Raw genomic sequence first — 21,690 nt, 5'->3', positions numbered from 1 at the left:
AGCTCCATTGAAAATAGTGTAAAATCAACCAAGTTTGGAGCCCCATGGCAGGCAACTGAAGTCCCTGAGGCCTCTCAAACAAAAATCAATGTGTTGTTTGGTCCTTCAGATTTCATTTGATTTTCAATTTTTAGTAGGTTAACCAATGATTTTTTTAATTATCCGCCCAAAACAAACTCACCCCCCAAAAAGTGAATGTTGCCAAGCCCTCCCAGCGGCCATTTTTCAAATGACATCCTTCACCTTCGTGGGGCTCTTCTGACTAATTTTCAATCCCATTTTTGTCTGCTTTGCCCCCAGATGGGTGCCCCTGAATCTACAGAGATGATCCTGGGCCATACTGACACAATTCCACCATTTCTTGGCCCAAACAGACCCCTCTTTTCGAAACAATCTCTGGGGGGTACTTTTTGTGCGCCTCCGCCTGGCGGAGAATTTTCCTTGAATTGGGACACTGCACCCTTATACGCCAGCTCTGTGGCTCAACCATGAAGCAATGATGAACTCAGTTCAGTTCACTTTATTTTCCACGTAATATTACTTGATTGAAACAGTTCTAGAAAGTGTATACATGTGGATAACTGGCATCCCCTTGATCATTATTGACCGAATTCCAACCCCATGATAAACAATTATGTATGTATTGTGAATATTGTAAGGTAAATTTAGCGCTTAATGTCAAATGGACGAAGATTGTACATCAGTGCACCGAGAACGGGCGATGCGATTCTACTAGTAAGCCCATGTTTATACCAGTGGCGTATCTAGCGCGGGGCAGGGGGACAACTTGCCCCCCAACAGATTCTTGTTTTTGTTTGTTGTTGTTATTTTTTACATAGAATACGTCATATTTGAGTAGGAACGAACGTAATAGGTAAATTTGTCTATAAAATATTAGCGCCAAACCATAATAAAACAACACCATTAAATAAAAGTAACTTTGTCAGGATCGATCGTGAGTAAATACGGGCTTTTGATGTGTTTCCTCTTCGCCTCAACATCATAAGCCGAGTTCGCTTTTGAATCCGCCCCACCAAAAGCTGGATAAGCCACTGATTCACACACAAATCCTAAGTTTCAAGTCTATTCTCTAACTATGTTAGGGCTAAGTATATACGTCCCCCCCCAACCTATTTTGCTAAAAACAAGAGAACAAAATTGTCAATGCCATGATCAAGCTATAATTCATTCCGCCTGTGTATAGCTGTGAAAACTGGCTTTTTTTTAGTCAAGTTCTTGTTGACCATTTGCCTGGGTGCAGTTTGTTCATGATATTCACCAACCGCAACGGTTTTTCAAGCGTGCAGTCAGCATTAGTGACCCCGTATACAATTAAGCAATTCATTGCCTCTCAAATCCAAAGAGATGCGTACAGCTACGGAGACTACGGAGACTAATTCGTGCTACCGATGTGATGTTGTGTAGTGTTAGCATATCAACCTGGAACTTTGACAAGAAGCTTGATTGGAACAACATATCATTGACAATTCAAATGATGATGGCTGATTTTTGTTGAATGGGTGTACGTCAAAATGCTTATAGGCACTTGTTATGGAATTATTTCGTTTGGAAAATAGTAAAATTGAAATTCACATGAGAAGCGCTGACTGGCAAGTTTCAGCGCTCAGCTCTATTAAACTTATGGCCAATGAGGCACGGATTAATTAAAATGACAACATTAAGTTTCAATCAGCCAGATCAAAATTAAGTCTAACGTGTGTGGGGGGGACAGGATGGCCTATGCGCCTATTCAGGCGAGAATAGGGTAAAACCCAATGCTATAATACTGATTTGACATCCATTGCAATCTCGATGTCGTTTTCTGTTCTTGAAATTCCAGCAACTAGGGATTGTTCCTTTCTTTCGTTTTCATTTCATTATTTTCCTGCTTGCATTTTTCGTGCAGACCTGTCTGACTAGAGTAAGTGATGGATCAAACATTCACATTCAAGACAAGGAGCGTCAGACGCAACGCATTTGTGGCAACTTTTGGGGTAACCCAGGGAAGATATGGGACGTATCTTTCGTGAGAATTTTTCTTTGAAAATATCAAATTCCCCGGCAGTTGAAAGCCAACGAAAATTTGTTGTTATAATAAATGAAAATGTATTTCCATCAATAAAATAGAAAGGCGAGTGCCGCCCGACTGTGCCACCCCTGGATCTCTTACTATTGAATCTCCGATAATAAACATTATACGCCTGACAGCTTTTATATTGAGATCACTGAGAAGAAATGGACCCAAGACGGTTGGGATCGGTTTCACTGTCAAAAATTTCGGAAATGAATGAAAATAAATCAGCATCAATCCTGTAGCTCACTGTATTCAAACCTAGAAAATTGCCTTGTGACTTCTGCACCCAGGGACACGAAAAAAAATTGGTTTAGGGAAAAATGCAAAAGTTATGCGGTGTTGACCAAGCATTCAGGCGCACGGACTCCTGAAATTCGCTACGAATCGCAGTTACCGGCTTCCATATAGGACTCTTCTGGGATCTCGGAGTTCCCGGCCCACCGCACTTCCTCCCTGCCCATCCATTTAACCCCCAAAAGGGTTCGAGCGACCATGCAAGGGAGGAAACGAGACAAGCCCCTAAGCCCTGGCCGCCGAGTGGGCCATAACGTCTCGAACCTGTACTAAGGCGCTCACCTGGACTTCGCGGACAGTGCCAGCCGCAGAGCTTACCCGCTAGGCTAAGGTACTGCTGGTATTTTACGGGGGTGAATTGGAGTCTCTTATAGTTTCTGACAGCGAGCGTCGGGAAAATAAGAAAGTCACTTCTGGGATTCGAACCCACCGTCTAACGATCTGATAACCGCGAGCTTAACCACTCGGCCATCTCAGAGATACTGATCTTTGCTGTTCATATCAATTAAGGAGATAACAAAGTCATTCAACTTACTGCACAGAATGTTGCTGTGTAAATACTGAGTGATTGAAACGTTATCCACCCTGAGCCGAAGTGCACCCTCACTGGCGAAAAAAAGACAGGTGGCACTAAGTTTTCCAACCGGGTTCTAACACGCGTTTGGCGTGCACGTATAATTAAAAATCGTTGCGCGTACTCAGCGTCTTCCGCGTCAACGCGCATGAACTTGCGAACCTATGCGGTGCGTGATTACTAAAGGACTGTCGATTTCATTTCAAAAGACGCCCTCTTTTATTCAAGCTCGGAGCGGATATAATGGAGATCAAGGGGTTACATGCATTGATCGCCATTTGCATGGAGCCATGGAACCCGAAGTTAACGCACACCTTCTGCGATCGTCCAATGGGAGCCTGCAAGTCGTGGCGCGTCCGCCTTTGTGACGAAGTCACTTACGAACGGGATAGGGAGCGCGTACATCCCGCTCTTTGAAAATGCTGCCCGCGCGCACGTGATAACAACTGCAACGGTACACCACCTCAACTGAAAAAAGGAGAGTTACTCACATCCTTTTTCATTTAAGTTTTCATGGTGTAGCCATACAGCCCTTCAGACCGAATACAAAACTTTATTTAAGAGAGATGTGTGCTGAAATTCTGTGGTGCACCGTTCACGATGCGCCTACCTCATCTCATTTTCAACGGCCAACTTGCCTCTTGTTGTTCAAACTTGCGAGCAGCAATCACATTCGTGCAAATTGACTATGGACCCTTCCACTGAAAATAATCCTGTACCGATGGGTGATCGTAAACCATAGCTCCTATATCACTAAATATTAAATAACTATGTATTTCCATATGCCTTTTTTCGGGGGGGTATGCTCTTGACAATATTACCAAACTTTACCTATAATAGTCATTATTTATTCCTTTTCATAACCGTGTAATGCTTACTGCATCACACAGCAACGCCCGAAACAGCAACGCGGCAAACCCCACCCCTCCCAGGTAACACAGACCCACACTCATGACACCCACTGTCCACTCAGAAACTCAGACAATCCTGGACAAAATTGTTGGAACACCTTGTGGAAAGCGCGTTACAAAGATCCTCCTCTCCGCCATTCAATGTTGCGGTCATTTATTGGACCAAGTTTCGGCCCAACTTACCCAATGAGAAGCAACATTGACAGGGGGCGAGGGGGAGGCATGTTCCAACGAGATTTGTCCAGGATTGTAGCTGGAGTGATGTTTACCGAGGCGTGGTACTTGAGCATTGCACACTCAGCTGACTGGATCACTCTGGCGCGGTCCTGTGCGATGTTGCCATGGCAATGTGCCATGATGGAATTCCTACCGTTTCCCTACTTCTTAGTTTAAGCGATGATTACTTTTAGCCTAATATTGCATATTATAAGGCCTTCTGAAATCAAATTGTCATCCTGACTGAACTTTCACAGTGCCTCTCTGAAGGAATTCGGCCCTGTTTCTATCGAAAACGATCTGCAGGTTTTTTCTATTTCCTATTGCAGGCTTTTCTAGCTTAGAGATTTAAGGTCAGATACTGACACAATAAATTTTCTTTTTTCCCCCTGATTGTAAAATGTGTATTAAGTGTTTATTCTTTGGAAACACACAAACTTCAGACCTTTTAATTAAAAAGACAGAATACTTTTATAAGTTACTTATTAATTATTTCAAAGATGGATTCACGCCGGGGAGATGTAAATTAATTTTGTGATTTCGCCCTGACGTGTATTCAAACACTGCATACCCAGTGCATGCCCTGGCAAGTGTGTATTTGCCTGCAACTGGGGACCCCCTATTGTTCCTCTTTTGTTTGTACCACCCATATGTTTTGTACACAGTTGTCATTCGGGCACCCTCTGTCAATCGGGGACTTTATTGTCCTCTATTGTTCAGGGTCCCCAATTGAATGCAGAAACAAACTCCCGAAGGCTTGTGAAAATACCCACAAGCGTATTCGGGTGGGACTCGAACCCACTCGAAAGCATGAAAATTGCTACTTGCCACTATTGTTGAGTTTTGCAAGTGCAAGTTTTCATTTAGTGGACTCCCAACGGTTATGGCTTTTATAAGCTTTTTGTTTGTATTCAAGGAACCCTAACAGCGCCGATAAGATCCAACAACGATACGAATATTTTGTCAGATTTCGAATACTTTCGGAATTACTGAGAAATTCCTTCCATTGTGGTCTTGTGACATGACTACTTTATTAAAATAGAACGACATCAAATTGGACCACCCAAGTACTGTGTAAAAAAAATCATAAAACTGACAGATATAAAGCAGTTGACACTTAAACCTCTTTAAGCTAAACACATGAGCTAGACTATTACGTCTAACCAAATGACGGTATCTTTCTAACATTGGTAATAACATTTCAAATTATAGCTCACTGAAAATATTTTGCAAAGTTGACCCCATTTAAATCTCCTTAGACTCCTCTTAATCTGTATCCTTTTCGATTCTCTTTACTCTGTTTGGATCACTTATCTTCTACTTTCTTTCCCGCGGAAGACAATCACAAAAAATGTTATTTCGCAATGTTTATATTGAGCTACATGCAGCTCGTGTAAGCAAGTTTTACAAGTGCATCAAAGTAAAGCGTTATGTTTTGATAAGATAATTAAATCAACCATTAGACACCAAGGATTTTTGCAAATTAATATGTATATACATGTATATATTAAGTAAACCAATTGGTCACCAGGAGAGGGCTTTATTACCAAGATGGTCGTTCAATTAACAATGTACTCCCAAAAATCCACGTCACTTGGCTGTGTTTCTACAATTAGAGATGCAGCCTCACGTTGATTTTTTTCCATTTAGAAACTAAAGGTGACAAAACTCTTTGCCTGTAATTTGGAATTACCCATCAGAGCGTAAGCAAGATAATCTACAAAATACCCCTGCTAAATCCTCTCCATTGTATAGCCTACAGAAAATGAATAAAAAGGACGTAGCCTCGCTTTTGAATCAAGATGGCTGATTGGGACCAACTGTATTGACGTAGTGTGGATTACAAGCATCAGTTTGCCGGACAAACTTGCACGTTATTCAGGCTGCATGCGTCACCCTGATCAAAGAAAAATTCGAAAAACACACTATTATGTCACTGACAAAGTTTGACTTATATCATATCCGTGAACGGTACGAGTCAGTACTTACCACATGTTCCTTCCAATCGGTCAGCTCGTCTTTAAAGCCCTGGATCTCGCAGTCAAAACCTTCCAGCTCGTTCAAATCGGTCTCAGTTGCATTTACGGCATCTGTAAATTGACGCCTGAGAAAACTGAAGATAAACTGGTCTTACTGTAGTGCTCTTAACGACCAAAGTGAAAGGCATGGTGAAATAATACGAAGGTCATCTTGATCACCCGATTTAGTTTTACCCTGTCAACGGGTATCAAATCTCGTAATCGAAACATCATCAAACTTTTTCCAAATCAACTATATTAGACAGGTTGGAAACGGAAAGCACAAACGTGGGGCAACAGGAAGTGTTCCAAACTGTGGCATAACGTGCAATTCTTTCACCCGAGCCTTTGAAAATAAACCTTTTAAGCTTTTTGTTTTAATCCACTGTTTTTTCAATTTTGTGTTGCTATTTTTGACGGGTATTCCGGAGCCTTTATGCTTTTATTTCAATGTAAATTTCCATATTCATGAGCAAACTGTGATGTCATCACAGGCACTATGCCTAGATGTTGCTCCAATGATTTACGCACAAACATGCAGGAAGATTTTATAGTTTCCTGTCGCAACGTTGGGTGAATCAGACTCATATTATGGCAATACTTCAGCAACCGAGCAACCTTTTTCAGAGACGTTTTTACAGTGGGTTCAAAATTCGAACATAAACAAAGTAAACAAAACAGTCAGTGTCTTCTCTGATTGACATAAAAGCCACAGCGCCCTCACCTGTTTAGAAAAAAAGTGTAATTCTCAACATCCCTCCAAACCTAGAGAGGATGGCACTTTCCATACACCGAAGATGAGAATATAGATGCACAGAAAGGCTTCTCTTTGAAAAAAAATTATTGTCTTGACCCTTCTCAGCTACTGATGTGAACAGATTTGCAAGTACCCCTTCAACGACAGAAAAGCGATTGTTCAATTATTGTTGGCCTACTACAGGGCGCCATTTCTAATCAGCATATTGCCTCCTGTCATTTAGATTTCCTTTTCACCTAAAACATGTCTTGAAACAAGCATAACAAACGAACGAACCTGAATAATCCGCAGTGAGGGTAAACTCGGCCGTCTGATTGAAATCACCGTCCGTTGCCACGACAACCGAACACGGGCACGTCATATTCTCCGAGGACGATGCATTGATGAGTAACATCAGATACTCCTTGCCGGAGCTGGTGGTCCGGTACTCAGTAAACGGTAGACTGTCGCATGGTGGACAAGGGATCATACCGTTGTCGACCTGCAGGTTTCTCCCAGCTTCAGCTTCGGCCAGTAGGAACAGGTTGACCGGCTGGCTGGCGATGTTAACTCTCCGAGTGAGATTCCTTGGACTTTGGAGTATTTTGAGTCCTATAAAATATAAGTACGGACATTGAAGGTCTTCTACAAATCGGGCAGAGTGGATGCAGAGGAAGTGAGTGAATCTATTGAACTTATTTTTCATTAATTTCTTTTTGACCAAAATGGTACGCAGGCAGGGATCCCCCATAACAAATTCACTAATGCTTTCAGGTGCATACTGTATTGCTCAAACAATGTGCCGAGTTTCCTGGTTATAAAGGGTGACGCATTCGCGCAAATAACAACAATCATTCCAAAAATATCATTTATTTCTCCCTCTAAACACTACGTCCGAAATTGTTGTTTTTGGTATCAAATTAAGCAAGTTCAGCTGTGGTTCCTTCCACTGAAACTCATTATTCTCTGAGCATGCACAATTAACCAATACCTTCCGAAATGAGCAAAGGTTTCAACACCGTAAAGCTATACAGAAATTAAAAAAAATGAAGGATTCCAAACTCTCGTGTGATGATCTAAGATTTGAATTCAGTGAGAGCACCTGCAAGAGAAACTGTATACATGGTAACCTTCCAAAAGACAAAACACAAAAATAGCCGCGTTCACTCCCTAAGGCATCGTTAGATCTCAGTACAGTCCGCAGTTTGGAAAGCAGAGATTTACCAAGATGCTACTCTTAAGTTATATTTTCTTTCGGGGGGTTGTCACGTATAATACCGCCAGCCAATCCAGCCTGTCCCATAGCCTAACCTGCTGGTTTTACATAATTTTCCATGTCATTCCTGGATTTTTATATTAAACATTACCTTCCACTGTTTGCCCAAACTCTTCACCACTTAATGGGCACGCAGATATGGGTGCAAAAGGGGCGGGGCTAACCGGCACAAAGGGAGCGAAGCAGTACAGTAAGGATTAAAATTACACTCACCAGGATCGGTAAATATCGTGTATAGAGTTCCATTCTGTAGATACTGTTCCCTAGCAATGTGCAATTGTCAAGACATAAAATCAGTTATCAAATGAAGCATAAATAGTTAGGTCTGGGCAGTGACATGAATGGAATCCAATGCCGAGGAGGCTGGATGTCATTCTGGTCATGTTGCATACCCAAACTTGTCAGTGATCTAAGAAAACAAATGAATCCAACATGAATATAAACTCTTCATTTGCACCCTCATTGGAGATTCCCTGAATCTATCTTACTCGGTAGAACCTGCTACAAGGAGGGGTGCCAGAGTTTGAGAGTCTGGTACCTGCTACAAGGAGGGGTGCCAGAGTTTGAGAGTCTGGTACCTGCTACAAGGAGGGGTGCCAGAGTTTGAGAGTCTGGTACCTCACTTTCTTTTTTCTTTTCTTTTTTTTTTTTTTTGGTCAATTTAATGTTGCCTAGAACATCTAGATATAGTAAATCTCAATTTTGTATTGTTCATCAGCGCGGATGACATAAATTTCACTACTTTCATTTTTGTTAAGAAGTCCCCCTAAATAAAAAGTTGACTTTGTTTCAATACAGGCGATTCACAATAGAGCGCCTCCAAGGGTATGTAACGCGTTGGTCATTCACACTGTGTGAAATCTGTCGACCCTTTCCAAACGCGCATTGGGTCGACATATTTCGCGCATTGTAATTGGCCAAGCCGTTGCAAACTCTTGGAGGTGCGTTATTGTGGATCGCCCTTATTCAATATGGCCGACTTGTATATAAGGTCAGTTATGTTAAAAAGACGAAAAGCAAGAACACACTAAAGAAAGAAGGTTTCATGAAACTACCCAGTCTAAATTAGATCGATTTTAACACTGATTCAAACGGAAGGTTTCACTTACCCTCCACCAGAGCTTACGCAGGAACTACCATCCCAACTGCAGTAAGGGTCCACAATGGCCAAACATTCATTGCGAGAGTTGAAGTCGCTGCAATGCTCGAACGGTACCTTGAAAACTCCTAGGTCAGTGCCAACAAAGATTGCTTGGTCGGCTTCGCTCTTCAGCATGGTCAACACAGGCGCCTGTAAGCGAATGCATCGTGCAGAAATGATTATGTACCACTTGGCCGAAAATGGGGGCCTCGGATGGGTGGACAACAGGTAGGGAACGTTTCATATAGAGCATTTATTTTCTCAACACTTTGGGGTTTTCAGGACATATCTCAAATCAATTTTTTTTTATCCATTTAGGAGCTGTTTTTTGTTGTTGCTATTTTTATTATTGGGTTTTGTGGGATTTATATGTTGTTTTAAGCTTCACCTAAGCAGTTTTGCTTGTTTTTTAAGGATTTTTAAATTCCTTTTAGGATGTTGTGATTTGGGATTACTATCCCTCTATCAAGAGATTCATTTTGAAAGTTACTCGCGTTACTTACTTTTGTATTATTTGTATCCAAACTAATCTCCTCCACGACTTTGGCCTCTGATCGGTCAGTGTTCAGGTACGTTTTCAGTACAGTCCCATTTTCTGTATAAAATCAACAACAAAATTCACAAATCCAGAATGCACTTCATTATTTGTGAACGGGCCATCCCGCCATTAATCAATTAGGGAATCAAAGAAAGAGTTGTATTAGCAAAAAAAAGGAAGTCCGTAAAAGGAATTGCACAGAAAGTTACCAAACTTGTAACCAAAACTCATGAGGTTTGCGTGTCTGCTGCCATAGGTCTCATCATAAAGCTTGGCATGTCATTATTAATTTGCAAAATACAAAATTATACCAAGTAATTCGAATGATGTTGACAAACGAAACACTTATGTCAATTCGGAGAGTTTAATCAATATGGTCAGTTTGCAGAGGAGGGAGAAATTGGGCACACCCACAATTTAAATGGACGGCCCTGCAGTTACTTAGTGGCCCCACCCCTGTGAGCTTATGGTAGAACCCGATGGGCAGGATGTTTGCCTGGTTAATGGCGCTGGTCACTCGAGGCAGACCATTGCTGGAGCACTACAACCAGCAAGTGTCCTTTTCTGCCCTTTGTTTACAGGTATGTTTGAAGTTCAGTTCTTGTTTTATTGATTCTTTACTACATTTGAGTTTTTGTGTCATGTCAAGTTTAGCTATAACTTTAGAATAGTTTGCCCCTTTTCGAGAGTCAACTATATTGATTAAAGTACTATCGACTGACACCCCAACGGGGGTAATACTAATTACAAACACGAAAAATATTTTTTGTTCATTTTGTGTGTCTGAGTATTATCCAGCATCGGGTGATTGTCCATAATTGCATGCACTAACCTGTACCGATGAACATGACATCTATGTCGTTAAAGACGTTTTCATCCACAACGATCTGTGTGAAACGTTCTCCATCTATCATGAGCAGAGGGTTGCTTCTAGCGCCACCTGGGCTCTCATAGTGAAGCTTGTTGGCAGCTGTATCAAACATAAGCTGCGCCCTAGCAAGTATGGCTGAGTACTGGGCATCGGTATAACTGGTAGTATTTGGGCACTGAATACAATGTCAACGTGAAACAAATACCACAGAAATTTGAAACATGCAATATGATACCAACAATTACATAATTCTTTTTGATGGGTCACAAAAAAAGACCCCAGAATTGTGAGGCATTGCATAATTCCCTTTGTTCCGGTGAATGCCAGTAGTGTCTTTTCATACGCAGCTGAATTAGCTACCGGCGGCGCTGTGTCGCTCATCAGTGGGGCCCGCAATTCCCAAAACAAGGGTATACTGTTTCGAAACAGTGCTGGATCACCTTCGAAAAAATGGAAGTTGATAAATGATGGCAATTCCCAGCAGCAGGTCCTTTGTTCCAAGTACAGTCTTTTGTTACACAGACCAGCTCTTTGGTCCGAAACCCGGCACCCCAGCTCTGCGTATATACACACGATTCCCAAAACCGCCCCCCCCCCCGGCGGGAAGAGGTTTTTAAAGGTTAAATGTATATGTCTACTAAAAGTTTCAATCAGTCATTATGAAATAAACAGTACCCCTTTTAATATGATAACTCAGTGCATTTTCTTTTAAATGATAATACTCTATGTGTTTTAACGTTTCAGCTAAAAGTAATTTCAAGTTTCACAAAATACACGTAGCAACAAACAAAATCTAACTTCGTTGAAGGGATGAAATGTGTCGAAATATTTTTTCTCTTAAAATGGATACCGTTTAACCCTCAAAGAGCCATTTTTCGGGGCCTTGTCACAGCCGGGGGGAACTCCCCCCCCCCAGATCTCGGCCATACGATGATCTATTTCAATTAAATTTAAAAATGTCATCGAGGCATACATACTAATCATCTGTGTGAAATTATATGTAAATGAATCACGTTTTTGCATAATTATGACTCATTAATTATTCACTCCGCCCTTTGTATGATGTGTGTACAAAATCAATGGTCATATACCTCACCCTGCCTCCTAAAATTCTTCCCTGAGAGAGAACGCCACGTCTAATTTTCATAAATATTGGGTCAAACTAAAGCTAACGCATTGGAGAAAATAGTCATTAGTATTAGCACGCAGAAATTAATCCCGGAGATGCATCAGCAAAAATCAACAGGGGGCGGATTCTGCCATCCCCCTCCGGGTCTTTGAGGGTTAAATACGTGAAGTAATACAGTGAACTTTAAAAGGAGTGAACTTTAACCCTCGGTTTACAGCATGCATGGAGTGAACTTTAACCCTCGTTTTACAGCATGCATGGTAGTGAACTTTAACCCTCGGTTTACAGCATGCATGGAGTGAACTTTAACCCTCGGTTTACAGCATGCATGGTAGTGAACTTTAACCCTCGGTTTACAGCATGCATGGAGTGAACTTTAACCCTCGGTTTACAGCATGCATGGGAGTTGCAGGGAAGACAAGGAGACATGGGAAAGGCAAATGAAAAGGCTCCAGGAAGGAACCTGGGAGGAAAAAAGACGTAAATCACCGATTTGCTTGGAAAAAACCCAAAAATTCAGAATTGACACTATTCCATAGATTCAATGTTGATGATAGTTTTATTTAGTTTGCTGGTAATGAAGGCTGCAACTCCCCCCCCCCCCTCGAAGGGACGCCTTTTGCTGCCGTTATTTGATAAGGAGTTGCAGGTCTTTGGCCACAGTGATTGTGAATAATACTCTTATCTGAGATCAACCTGAACTGGTCTTGGAGTCACAGGATCTGTGTCCACTTCCCTCCAGAGTTCGCCATCACTAAACTGTGCCCTGAATTTACTCGTACTGAGAAACAGAGCCTCGATTTCATCCAAACGGTAGGCACACACTGCGGAACTTGCCACTTCAGACCTATGATTTTGACCCGAAACAATTTTTGAAAAAGAAAAGGCACACATAAATTACAATCAAAAGACCAGAAATGTTTAGAGTAGAGCGGAGCGAGAACTGATGAGAAGGTTACTTTCCTGTCTTTTAAATAATGGTTTAGTTTCATCAAGGTTTATTCCCTACCGGTGCATATTTCTGCTGAAGGAAGGCAGAGCACTCGGTCTTGAATGTTAGTTGTCCGGCTTTCAGAAACCCATTAATTCACAAACGACAATTTTTTTTCAGTATGCGCATTTGGGGGACAAATGGACCATCTCACTGCAGGGCAGGGCAGGTTCCGCCTCCAAGTCCCACACTTGGTTTTTAAAGCGGACAAGCACGTAACGACACATATTATCAATAAAAAGGTCCAACTTCACAAGTGGTTAATATATGGTTTTGATCATATGATGTTACTTTCATTTGAAATTTAAGTATTGGAAGCCTAGGTGCATTGAGCACGCAGTGGAAAAGGATTACCGGCTGACCCCCCTCGGGGAACTGACGCTACAAGAGGACGGTACGTCTGACTTTCACACATTGGGTGTCAGAATAACCTAACTGCAAAAATGTGTTGCGACGATACCGGAGAAAATGTCGAAGGGGTGGATCAATAAGGCTCAGAGTTGGCAGTATGAGTTATTTTCTTTTTATATGCTGTGAGTAATATTGCAAAAAATGATTATACCTTTTCACCTTTTCCTTTCCTTTAGAGGTAGCCGTAAGTTTTGAACAAAGATTAACTGTCAATTATTGCCTTTCCTGAATTAGCCTAGTCGTTCGGTTTATCCTTACAAGATATTTTTCTTTGTGTTTTGCTTGGTAGTGTCTTCGTCCTTTTCCCCTTAGTTTGTCTTTAAAGATAATTTCTTTTAGTTCTGCTATCCGGTTTTGCCCTCCAATGGTTGTTTACTGGCCGGGTTCACCTCTTTGCTGTGTCCCCCCCCCCCCGAACGCAAACGTCAACGTTCTCAAACAATCATGCGGTTCAGGAAAAAGAAAAATTACGTTCTTGGTTTGGTCTACCAAAGGCCTTGAATTTAATCGACAATGTATGTGCTGTACTAACGAAAAGCAGCCATATACCCAGGAAGAAATGAGACCGAGGGGTATCTCCCCTCACATGTCCAACCCCTATACACATTCCAGACTATTGTTACTTAACACATCCCCCCCAAGATGTCTGAAAGGAATTCCCCAGATTCCTGCGAGACAATGACCAACTCAAAGCAGGGGGGGTTCTTGCTGGGCATAACGGGTCACGTGACCAGGACTGCAGGAATTCCTCCAGTTTTCCAGAAATAGCCGAAATATTCCGAAGTCGCCCTGTCTATATTTTACATGTTCGGATGGTACCGTTGATGTTCGGTTATTTCCCGTCGGGTAGGTGGGCCTGTTGAACGTAAACTGTCAACAGCAGTTACATATGACTTACTTGTTGATGGGTGTGTACGTGGAAGGAATGTTGCTGTACAAAAATTTATCAACTAAAAGAATTTCAAGAATGCTTATGTATGTATTCGGAGATTTTTTTCAAGTGCACCTTGGGGGGGGGGCGCCATAGTCATCAAAAACTTTGACACCCCCCCAACACAATGAAACTACTCAGACAGCTGTCTAGACAGCTCAGAGACACGTCAGAGAGACCGAACATTGATATAAGACAGGCCCTGGCTTGCCTAGGCACTATCTGTGTAAACACTCCCATATTACCACGTGGCTGAGATACTTAAACACAATCCTATGTGACTGGGCTAAAGGCTGGCTGAGGCGTAATGTTTACCAGCCAAGGGGAAGTCCCGACCTTAAAGGTGACTAAACTAGGTTGTTCAGTATGGAGAGAGGTGTAGGATTAGAAGGAAGATCATTGCATTTCGCGGTAATGGTAAAATGGCCGTCAGTGATTGACGGATTTGGCATAAAATAAGGGTCAATACAAAACTAGCTAGACGTATCCAATGTCGAATATTCCTGTTCGTATCTCTGACAACCGTTGTGAGGGTAAATTATGATTCTTGGAGTTGTTTACACGTGTTAAAACGTTGGTTAGAGCTCTCAACAAAAAAAGTTTTACCATGACCAATCTTTTTAACCAGTGCCCAATCCCAGATGAATAAATTAGAGGAGGTGGAACCGACAATGAACTTCAAGTTGATGTCGAGGGTTTCACCGAATGATGACTTTGTTTCTTTTGCCGGGTTTAATTAATGTTTTCAAAACGCTGAGAGCAAAGGCGCGGGGGTGGTGTGGCAGTCTATGTGAGGTCGCACATCAACACGCGTCATCGATGACATCAACGTGCTAGATGAACCGAAGTGCATTTGGATTGAAGTTCCTTCCTTCTTCACCAATAGGTCAAAGTGATTGTTTAAGGTAGGTGCGTTATTCATGTGCGTTACCTGACTCCTGTGTTCGTGCGTTCGGGTCTTGGGTGCATGGCCAGGATTGGAATGAGGTCTTAATTAAGGTGTAAGGGTACACAGGCTAAAGCCAATGCCTTTTATAATTTGCTCGCGCCCGTCATTGGATTCGTTTTCCCCTTTAAACAAACCAACACCTCGTAATCTTTAACAGCTTATTAGTGAACGCCAGCATTTCTTGACGAAATCTCCTCTTTGGCGTAAGCTTACAATTCGGTTTTAAAGGGAAATTATAGCTCCCGAGACATCTTACCATGCAAATCGTGTTAGAAATTTGAAGCATTCTAACCCTCGCCGGTTGTATCAATTTGCTAAAAAAGTTACTTGTTCAAAGTCCTTTGCTTATAAGTTCAAAATGATATGTGAAACACCTACTTGGAAAATCTTTTAACGAAATCAAGTAGAAATTTGTTAACGCTCAGATCACTGAAGCGGTTTGGATTAAGTAATGAGGAGTTAGGAGCTATTTATAGTGGTTACGTAAGACCGGTATTGGAGTATACCTATGTATGGCACTAAGGACCGACTGCAAATCCATGCAGGAGTATTGAAATATTTGGAAAGGAGCTTGCAGGGTAATATTAGCAAAAACTATCTCTCATATGACTTTGTCCTTAAACAGTTAAATCTCGACCCCTTTTACTCTAGGTGAGAGTTGGACTGCCTCAGTTTTGCCAAGGATCTCCCGAAGAATGATCGTTGTAAATCTTTATTTCCACCATCCAGATCCGCTTCGGATGGTAGGAACCCCAGGAATACAAATACTATCTCCTCTAGTCCTGCTTGAGTTTCTTGTTCCAAGTATAGCACAATCCCATATTACGTTAACCTTATTAATTCAAATTAATTGTTGCTATTTTTGTTTCTACATACGTTTTGTTTTTAGTTCTAGTGTAAATTTAGTTGTTCAACTTATGAGTATAAATGTTTTAGGTAAGCATCACATATTTTACTCAATTTAAAATATTTTATTGTAAATCATGTACAATTTGGCCAGTGGCCTCCACACATAAGTCAATATAAACAATAATAATAATAATAATTACAAATCACTTACAGCTGTGTAGCAAAAACTGCAAATACTATGCCGTTGAAGTGGTAAATGTCTCCTGCGGACAAACAAATAACAAAACAATACTGTTATCATTAACGATGTTGTTAAAGATGCTTACTTAATTCAAACGGCCTGGAAAATGTAGGTGTAATTTTCTTGTAGTGGTAGCGCTTGAGCGATGACTGGGGGCGGAACCTGAGTCTCCGCAGGGTGGAGACTCAGGTTCTCCCGGTAAGGGATGGATTGAACGACACAATCAGATGACAGTTGGAGTTTTGCTCACTGACCAGTGCCCGAAAAGGTGGTGGGAAGAGCTGTTGGTCCTGCACAGATCTTAGTGAAGGAAAGACGTCACACGGGGTCACAGCTGACGACGTGCAGTGCATTGTGGGTAAATTTCTGCCAGGTGCACGAGCTCTCTCAATGCCCGACACCAGCGCCGGTTATCAATGCGCTATTTTTTTTTCTTCCTCATTGCTGAAAACATTCTCAATACACTTTTTTCGTCCATCAAAAGTGACCCAGATAACCAATGATTTGAAATATGTCGCCAAAAGACACGTGATCAGTGATACTTAGTGATAAGATAAATTATTACACATTGATTGTTCCGAGGTATATTATAGCGGAGACTTTGCCCGAACCAAACAAATATTAAATAACGCTTGCCAACAGGAAGTGCTAATCTCGCGGTCACAGGTCGTGCATAATAAAGCGAATGACACAGCGCAAAGCCATAAGCCCTTCCCAGCGGCAATGAGTGAAAGTTGGAGTAAATTATTATTTCCACAACTAGCTGATGAGTCAAAAGAAAAACCCCTAACACCATGGGTTATAAGTCCCGGTCAATGGTTTGTTGGACGACTGCAGGCCTGAATCCTCAGAACAGACGAAGCCTGCGGCTGGGATCTCTTCTGACAAGGTCACAGCTTCCCTTCATTATAGCGTCAGTCATAGAAGAAGAGCGCACAGGGCCTGGGGGGCACAGCAGGCTCAGCAAAACGAGCTAAACATAAAGGCAAAGGGCTGAGGGCGTGCGTCACTCACGACTATTAAAATGTGGGCAGCTTTCCACATTAATTACATTCCCTTTAACGGTGGAATAAATGTTTCTTAGACTCACATTTTGTGCATCTTCGTATTCTTCAATGTATGAAAACTGCTTGAAATCCTTTTGGAGTTAACTGTCCTGAAAGGTGTACTTGTCTGAACATTAACAATTGTCCAAGATCATCCAAACTAGAGAGGCCGCTGTTGATGTGATGTAAGTCCGGGGAGGCACTATTCAGTTTGCATGTTTTCGTGTAAAAATTATGAACCCTAAATTTGCTGTTTGAAAACATTCTGAGAAAAGGTTGCTGGCTGGCTTCTTGTACTATGAATTACACAAAAATTAAATGCCAAAGAAATGGAAATTGACTGTATTAAATACAAACACCTCCATCACTTCTTTTGTCCCCACAAGTCAATGCAACGTCGAAGTTTAGTGTTTCGGATGACATCACTCCTTTGCTTAGGGAAAGGCGTGTAGTGTCAAAAATGTCATTACTATTTTTTAAGTACTGGAAAACACAACTAATTTTAAAATACGAACCATGGCCCCATTTTCTCTTTTGGATCCGCAAAAATGATGTACACATTGGACATATATTTATTTGGCATTAAAATCATGCATGTGTAAAAGATGTCAAGGAAACTGTCAATATAGCTGCCTCAGGAATACGAGCATTGCGTTTGATTGTTTTTAAACTTACTGGTTGGAAAAACCTCATGAGACTTACGTATTTCGTTGTAGAAGTATGGAAACGTTGTACCCGTTGAGCATTCCAGCCGCGCCTTGACAAAGGTTACCATGTCTTTGAGTCCAAAGGCCATGAATTTTTGCCCCCCTGTATCATTCTGTTTAGAGAGGAAATAATAATATTCTCTTATGAATTTGAAAGGATGAGAGATGAAAGGAAAGAGGACGAAAGAAGGGACCAGTCAAATAATAACTATCACTGCCGATCCTACCTGGCATACGACTGCAACTCTTGAATACACGGTTTTCCCTTCGACAAACTCGGAAGCAACCTCGCGATAAAAGAAGTAGACGCGTCCATTGTAGCTGATCGGGTCTCCAACAAACTGTTGACTTGGTTCCTTAGCTGTTTACGAAAAATATGATCACAAATGCCAATCTCAACAGCTGGATAATTTCAAAATGGCCCTTCAAAGCCACCTCCTTGCTAACCATGGCGGTATGTTAGAACTAAACGTACTGAACGTGGTGAACTGTTCGCGTATGTTGGTAAAAACGGCCCCAGTAAAGGGCTTATCAAAAACAAAATGTGGTGGTGGTAAAATTGAGTTCATCCGTGAAATTTTAATTAATGAGTTTCTGAGGTATGTTGCTAACTTTGCAAAGCTAAAATCAACTCTAACCCCAGGCGTGTGTGAAGAAATGCAACTTTTCCGAGTTCTCGAGCCACCTATATTCATTTCCCATTTGCTTTTTTGGGGAGACAATCTATGGGTGTGTCGTTTTCGAGGGGGCACAAACTTTTCGAACAAGCCAAATAGCTTCATGACCCCCTTCAAGTCAGTAGGTGAAGTCACTAAATTAGTTTGGCGCTGCATTCCTTTAGTTTGAAACGTTGATAACTATGATACTTTATGCTTAAGGCGAAATGGCACATGAGCAAGCATATTCTAATTTTAGGTTGAATTCTTAGTATTGCGGCTATTTTCCACAGCAGAATTTGCCCAAATTTTGGACTTATCCGGGTATTTTGTTTTAGTTTTTGACAACGAACAAGGTTTCGGTACAAAAAGTTTCTGTAAGCAAAGTCCTGAGTTCACAATTGAGAATGCAAAATTTGCAAACGCATCATAGCAACAACAGACTTCAGTATAAAAAATCACAGCTTGTTTTTTTTTCTTTTTGTCAAAGTGAACTAACAGTAGAGTAACCAGAGAGAGATGTCAGATTATTGTTTGATTACAGCAAGGTAAAGAAGTTCAAAACATGTCTTTTATTATCAGGCTAACGGAACTACACCTACCATTTAATACGTTGACGTCGTCTTTACTCATTAAAGTCACACTTATACTCATCACATTCTGAGAGGAGTCCGATTGCAGCACTGACTTGGAGATGGCTGGTCTTGCTGGATCACCGGCTTTTTCCATCAAATAGGTTCCAACAAATATATCACTACCTGTAAGTAAGTAGATCATAACAAAGTATTCTGAGCTGATCAGACCTGCGTTTTGACACTTAACAGTTTTCTTGCAGGATGAGTGAAAGGTTCTTTGGACTGTTCTGCCCCCTCCAAAGTGCCCTGGGGGTAGCTTACATCAATAAAACACAAGCGTTAATTTTGGACTAACCCAATTATTGTTATATGTATATTGGAACTCAATATTTTCTGACACAATTTTTCTGACACACCTGCTGGACATTTACACACAAATTACAATTTTACTAGGTTCCTCTGCTCTATTTCTCCTCCTACTGATTTTTTCTCCCTTAAACAAAAATGGGCTCTGTGACCCATTCCTGCGTTGGTTTTAATGCAAATATTTTCTTGAACTGCACCATGTAAAACCAATTAACAAAAAGCGTAATGTGACCGCTATGATTTGTCTAACTTCAAAAGCAAACTTTCAGTCTACTCTCACAAAATAAATATATTTCCACATGCACAGTTCATACTTTCCCTGCTTCTATTTAGTCAGGTCTAGTTGGATGCGAGATGGGTAGGGATTGGTTGTACTGGATGGAAGGAGTGTTGCTCTTTTATTGAGAAATATGACCCTTAGAATAGTGCAGAAAAATAAATACTACATTCGTGCGCAGTTTTCTTACTGTTAGTAAGGAGCCAGCCTGTTGAATTCTGAGTGTGGACAAAGGGCACAATACTTTCACCGGAGTTAAACGAAACCACCGACCCATCAATTTTGGACAGCTGAAAGAAAATAATCTCAATGTTTAATAAATGTGCTGGTTTCGTTGCCTGCTGCGAAAGCATAGTCAAATTGAGAAGCCGTCCATAAAATGTCATTCACAATACAATGTGATAATTGAGATTAAACAGGAAAGACGATCTCAGCAACGTGCAACGGAAAAATGACAAGCATATGTTTTCTACTCAAAATGGATACGGAAATGTTCACATCTCCTCCGACACGCACGATTCAAAATCACAATTACTAATAACGAGAGCTTAATTTTGAAAGCTCAGCCAGTTTTTAAGACGCAGCTTAATAACAACAAATGACAGCATAACTGGAGCTGAACGACTTAAGCGGCTTCGTAATGAAATCGTCTCGTTTCAGCAAACTCTTGGCTCTTTGTGTCGTACACTGGTCGTGTATAAACCCACCTCCCGTTGCCTGCTAAACCTGCACTTTGAAAGTCATTAATAAGATTTGTTAGTATGCAAAAGTGGCTTTGCATAAAGTTTGCATTTATAATTCGCGTACCTGTGGTTGTTACCGCTGGTGTTCTTTTTCGAAGCCGTCCCTTTAAGCCTATTGTCTGATGATTTATAATATCTCGATTGAATTCATTGATATTCAGTGAAATTGATCTGTTACTGGAATATAAACCAAATCTCACATCTTGATTCCTTTGTTGGCAGTAAGGATTTCTGTTATCGGTTCCACACTCCAGCAAGGTATTGTTCAGTACAGGAAGAGGTTGGATCACACGGATGTAATTACTACACTGTTGAAGTTAACAACAGAATGACCGACAACATTGTTATAATCTGTGTCATTTGTATACGCCAAGCAGGCTGTGTTAAAGGGATTTAGTAAACAATTAGGGGCTCCAAAATAAGGCACGTGATTATGGCTGTTGCAAGGAAAAGAATGAAAGCTCTTACACAGGGGAATAACGCATTCATCCATATCAAAATTACAAACCACTATAAACAGTGACAGGGCTCGATTCCGCAAGGTACTTTCAAGTAAACTGTTTTGTTTTTTCCTGGTTTCATCTTTTCGTTTTTGTTTCCCTTCTTTTGTCTTTGTTCTTTTCTCTTCTCTTATTTCTCTGTTTTTTTTCAAGGGGCAGTTGAGCAGCACACATACCCAGCAGCATCTGCTGATTTAAAATAAAGGATCTCGCTGGTGGTTAAAAGCTCTAAAACATAAAAATCCTAATTAGAAAACCCTGAGTATAAAAATACCCGAATCCTAAATCTAACTGAAACCATAAGATGCTCGTTTTCGTAAAATCACGGACCATTTACCCAGGGATGTGCAACCGTGAGCAGCCCCAGTGCAAACACATATAGTCCTATGACCTTGGTTCCATGCGCGTTACGGATTGTTATTACCCCCGCAGGAGCTCTCGACCTTCTCGAAAAAAATTGCAGCAGGTACAGTGCAGCCGTGGTTATGCCGAGACGACGCACCGACGCGGTGTTCAAATCTATTCATTTTGACGAATAAATCTTCTTCATTTATCGATTTCAAGTAGAAACGAAGTTTTCATGAGGCAAAATTCCCCAATTTTGTGGTACAGTTTTCTCAGAATGTATAGGAGCAGCATATTTTAGAAAGGGTGTACCCTGAGGCCTGAC

General features: G+C 41.2%; 1 protein-coding gene across 2 annotated transcripts in view; it reads right to left on the bottom strand.

Annotated features, from left to right (window-relative positions):
* Positions 1-4,462: 4,462 nt before the first annotated feature.
* The window catches only part of LOC110990235 (semaphorin-5B-like), a 28,525-nt gene continuing 11,297 nt past the window's right edge, over positions 4,463-21,690 (bottom strand). Inside the window, exons 5-18 of one of the 2 annotated variants that reach the window (XM_087137205.1) lie at positions 20,721-20,828; positions 19,968-20,067; positions 19,162-19,317; positions 18,131-18,264; positions 17,899-18,016; positions 16,121-16,172; positions 12,475-12,625; positions 10,611-10,824; positions 9,744-9,835; positions 9,209-9,390; positions 8,313-8,362; positions 7,121-7,435; positions 6,059-6,159; positions 4,463-5,966 (exon numbers count right to left, since the gene is read on the bottom strand). In XM_087137205.1, coding sequence (XP_086993331.1) covers positions 5,919-5,966; positions 6,059-6,159; positions 7,121-7,435; positions 8,313-8,362; positions 9,209-9,390; positions 9,744-9,835; positions 10,611-10,824; positions 12,475-12,625; positions 16,121-16,172; positions 17,899-18,016; positions 18,131-18,264; positions 19,162-19,317; positions 19,968-20,067; positions 20,721-20,828 — 1,821 coding nt within the window. In that variant the 3' untranslated portion in view covers positions 4,463-5,918. The remainder of the gene's footprint in view (positions 5,967-6,058; positions 6,160-7,120; positions 7,436-8,312; positions 8,363-9,208; positions 9,391-9,743; positions 9,836-10,610; positions 10,825-12,474; positions 12,626-16,120; positions 16,173-17,898; positions 18,017-18,130; positions 18,265-19,161; positions 19,318-19,967; positions 20,068-20,720; positions 20,829-21,690) is intronic. The other variant, XM_087137204.1, reaches the window with a different exon arrangement.

Source organism: Acanthaster planci, linkage group LG05, assembly GCF_054643075.1.
Source record: "Acanthaster planci isolate LZ-2023a linkage group LG05, COTS_SCS, whole genome shotgun sequence".
Lineage (NCBI taxonomy): Eukaryota > Metazoa > Echinodermata > Asteroidea > Valvatida > Acanthasteridae > Acanthaster > Acanthaster planci.
This window is presented reverse-complemented; position numbering and strand designations above follow the sequence as displayed.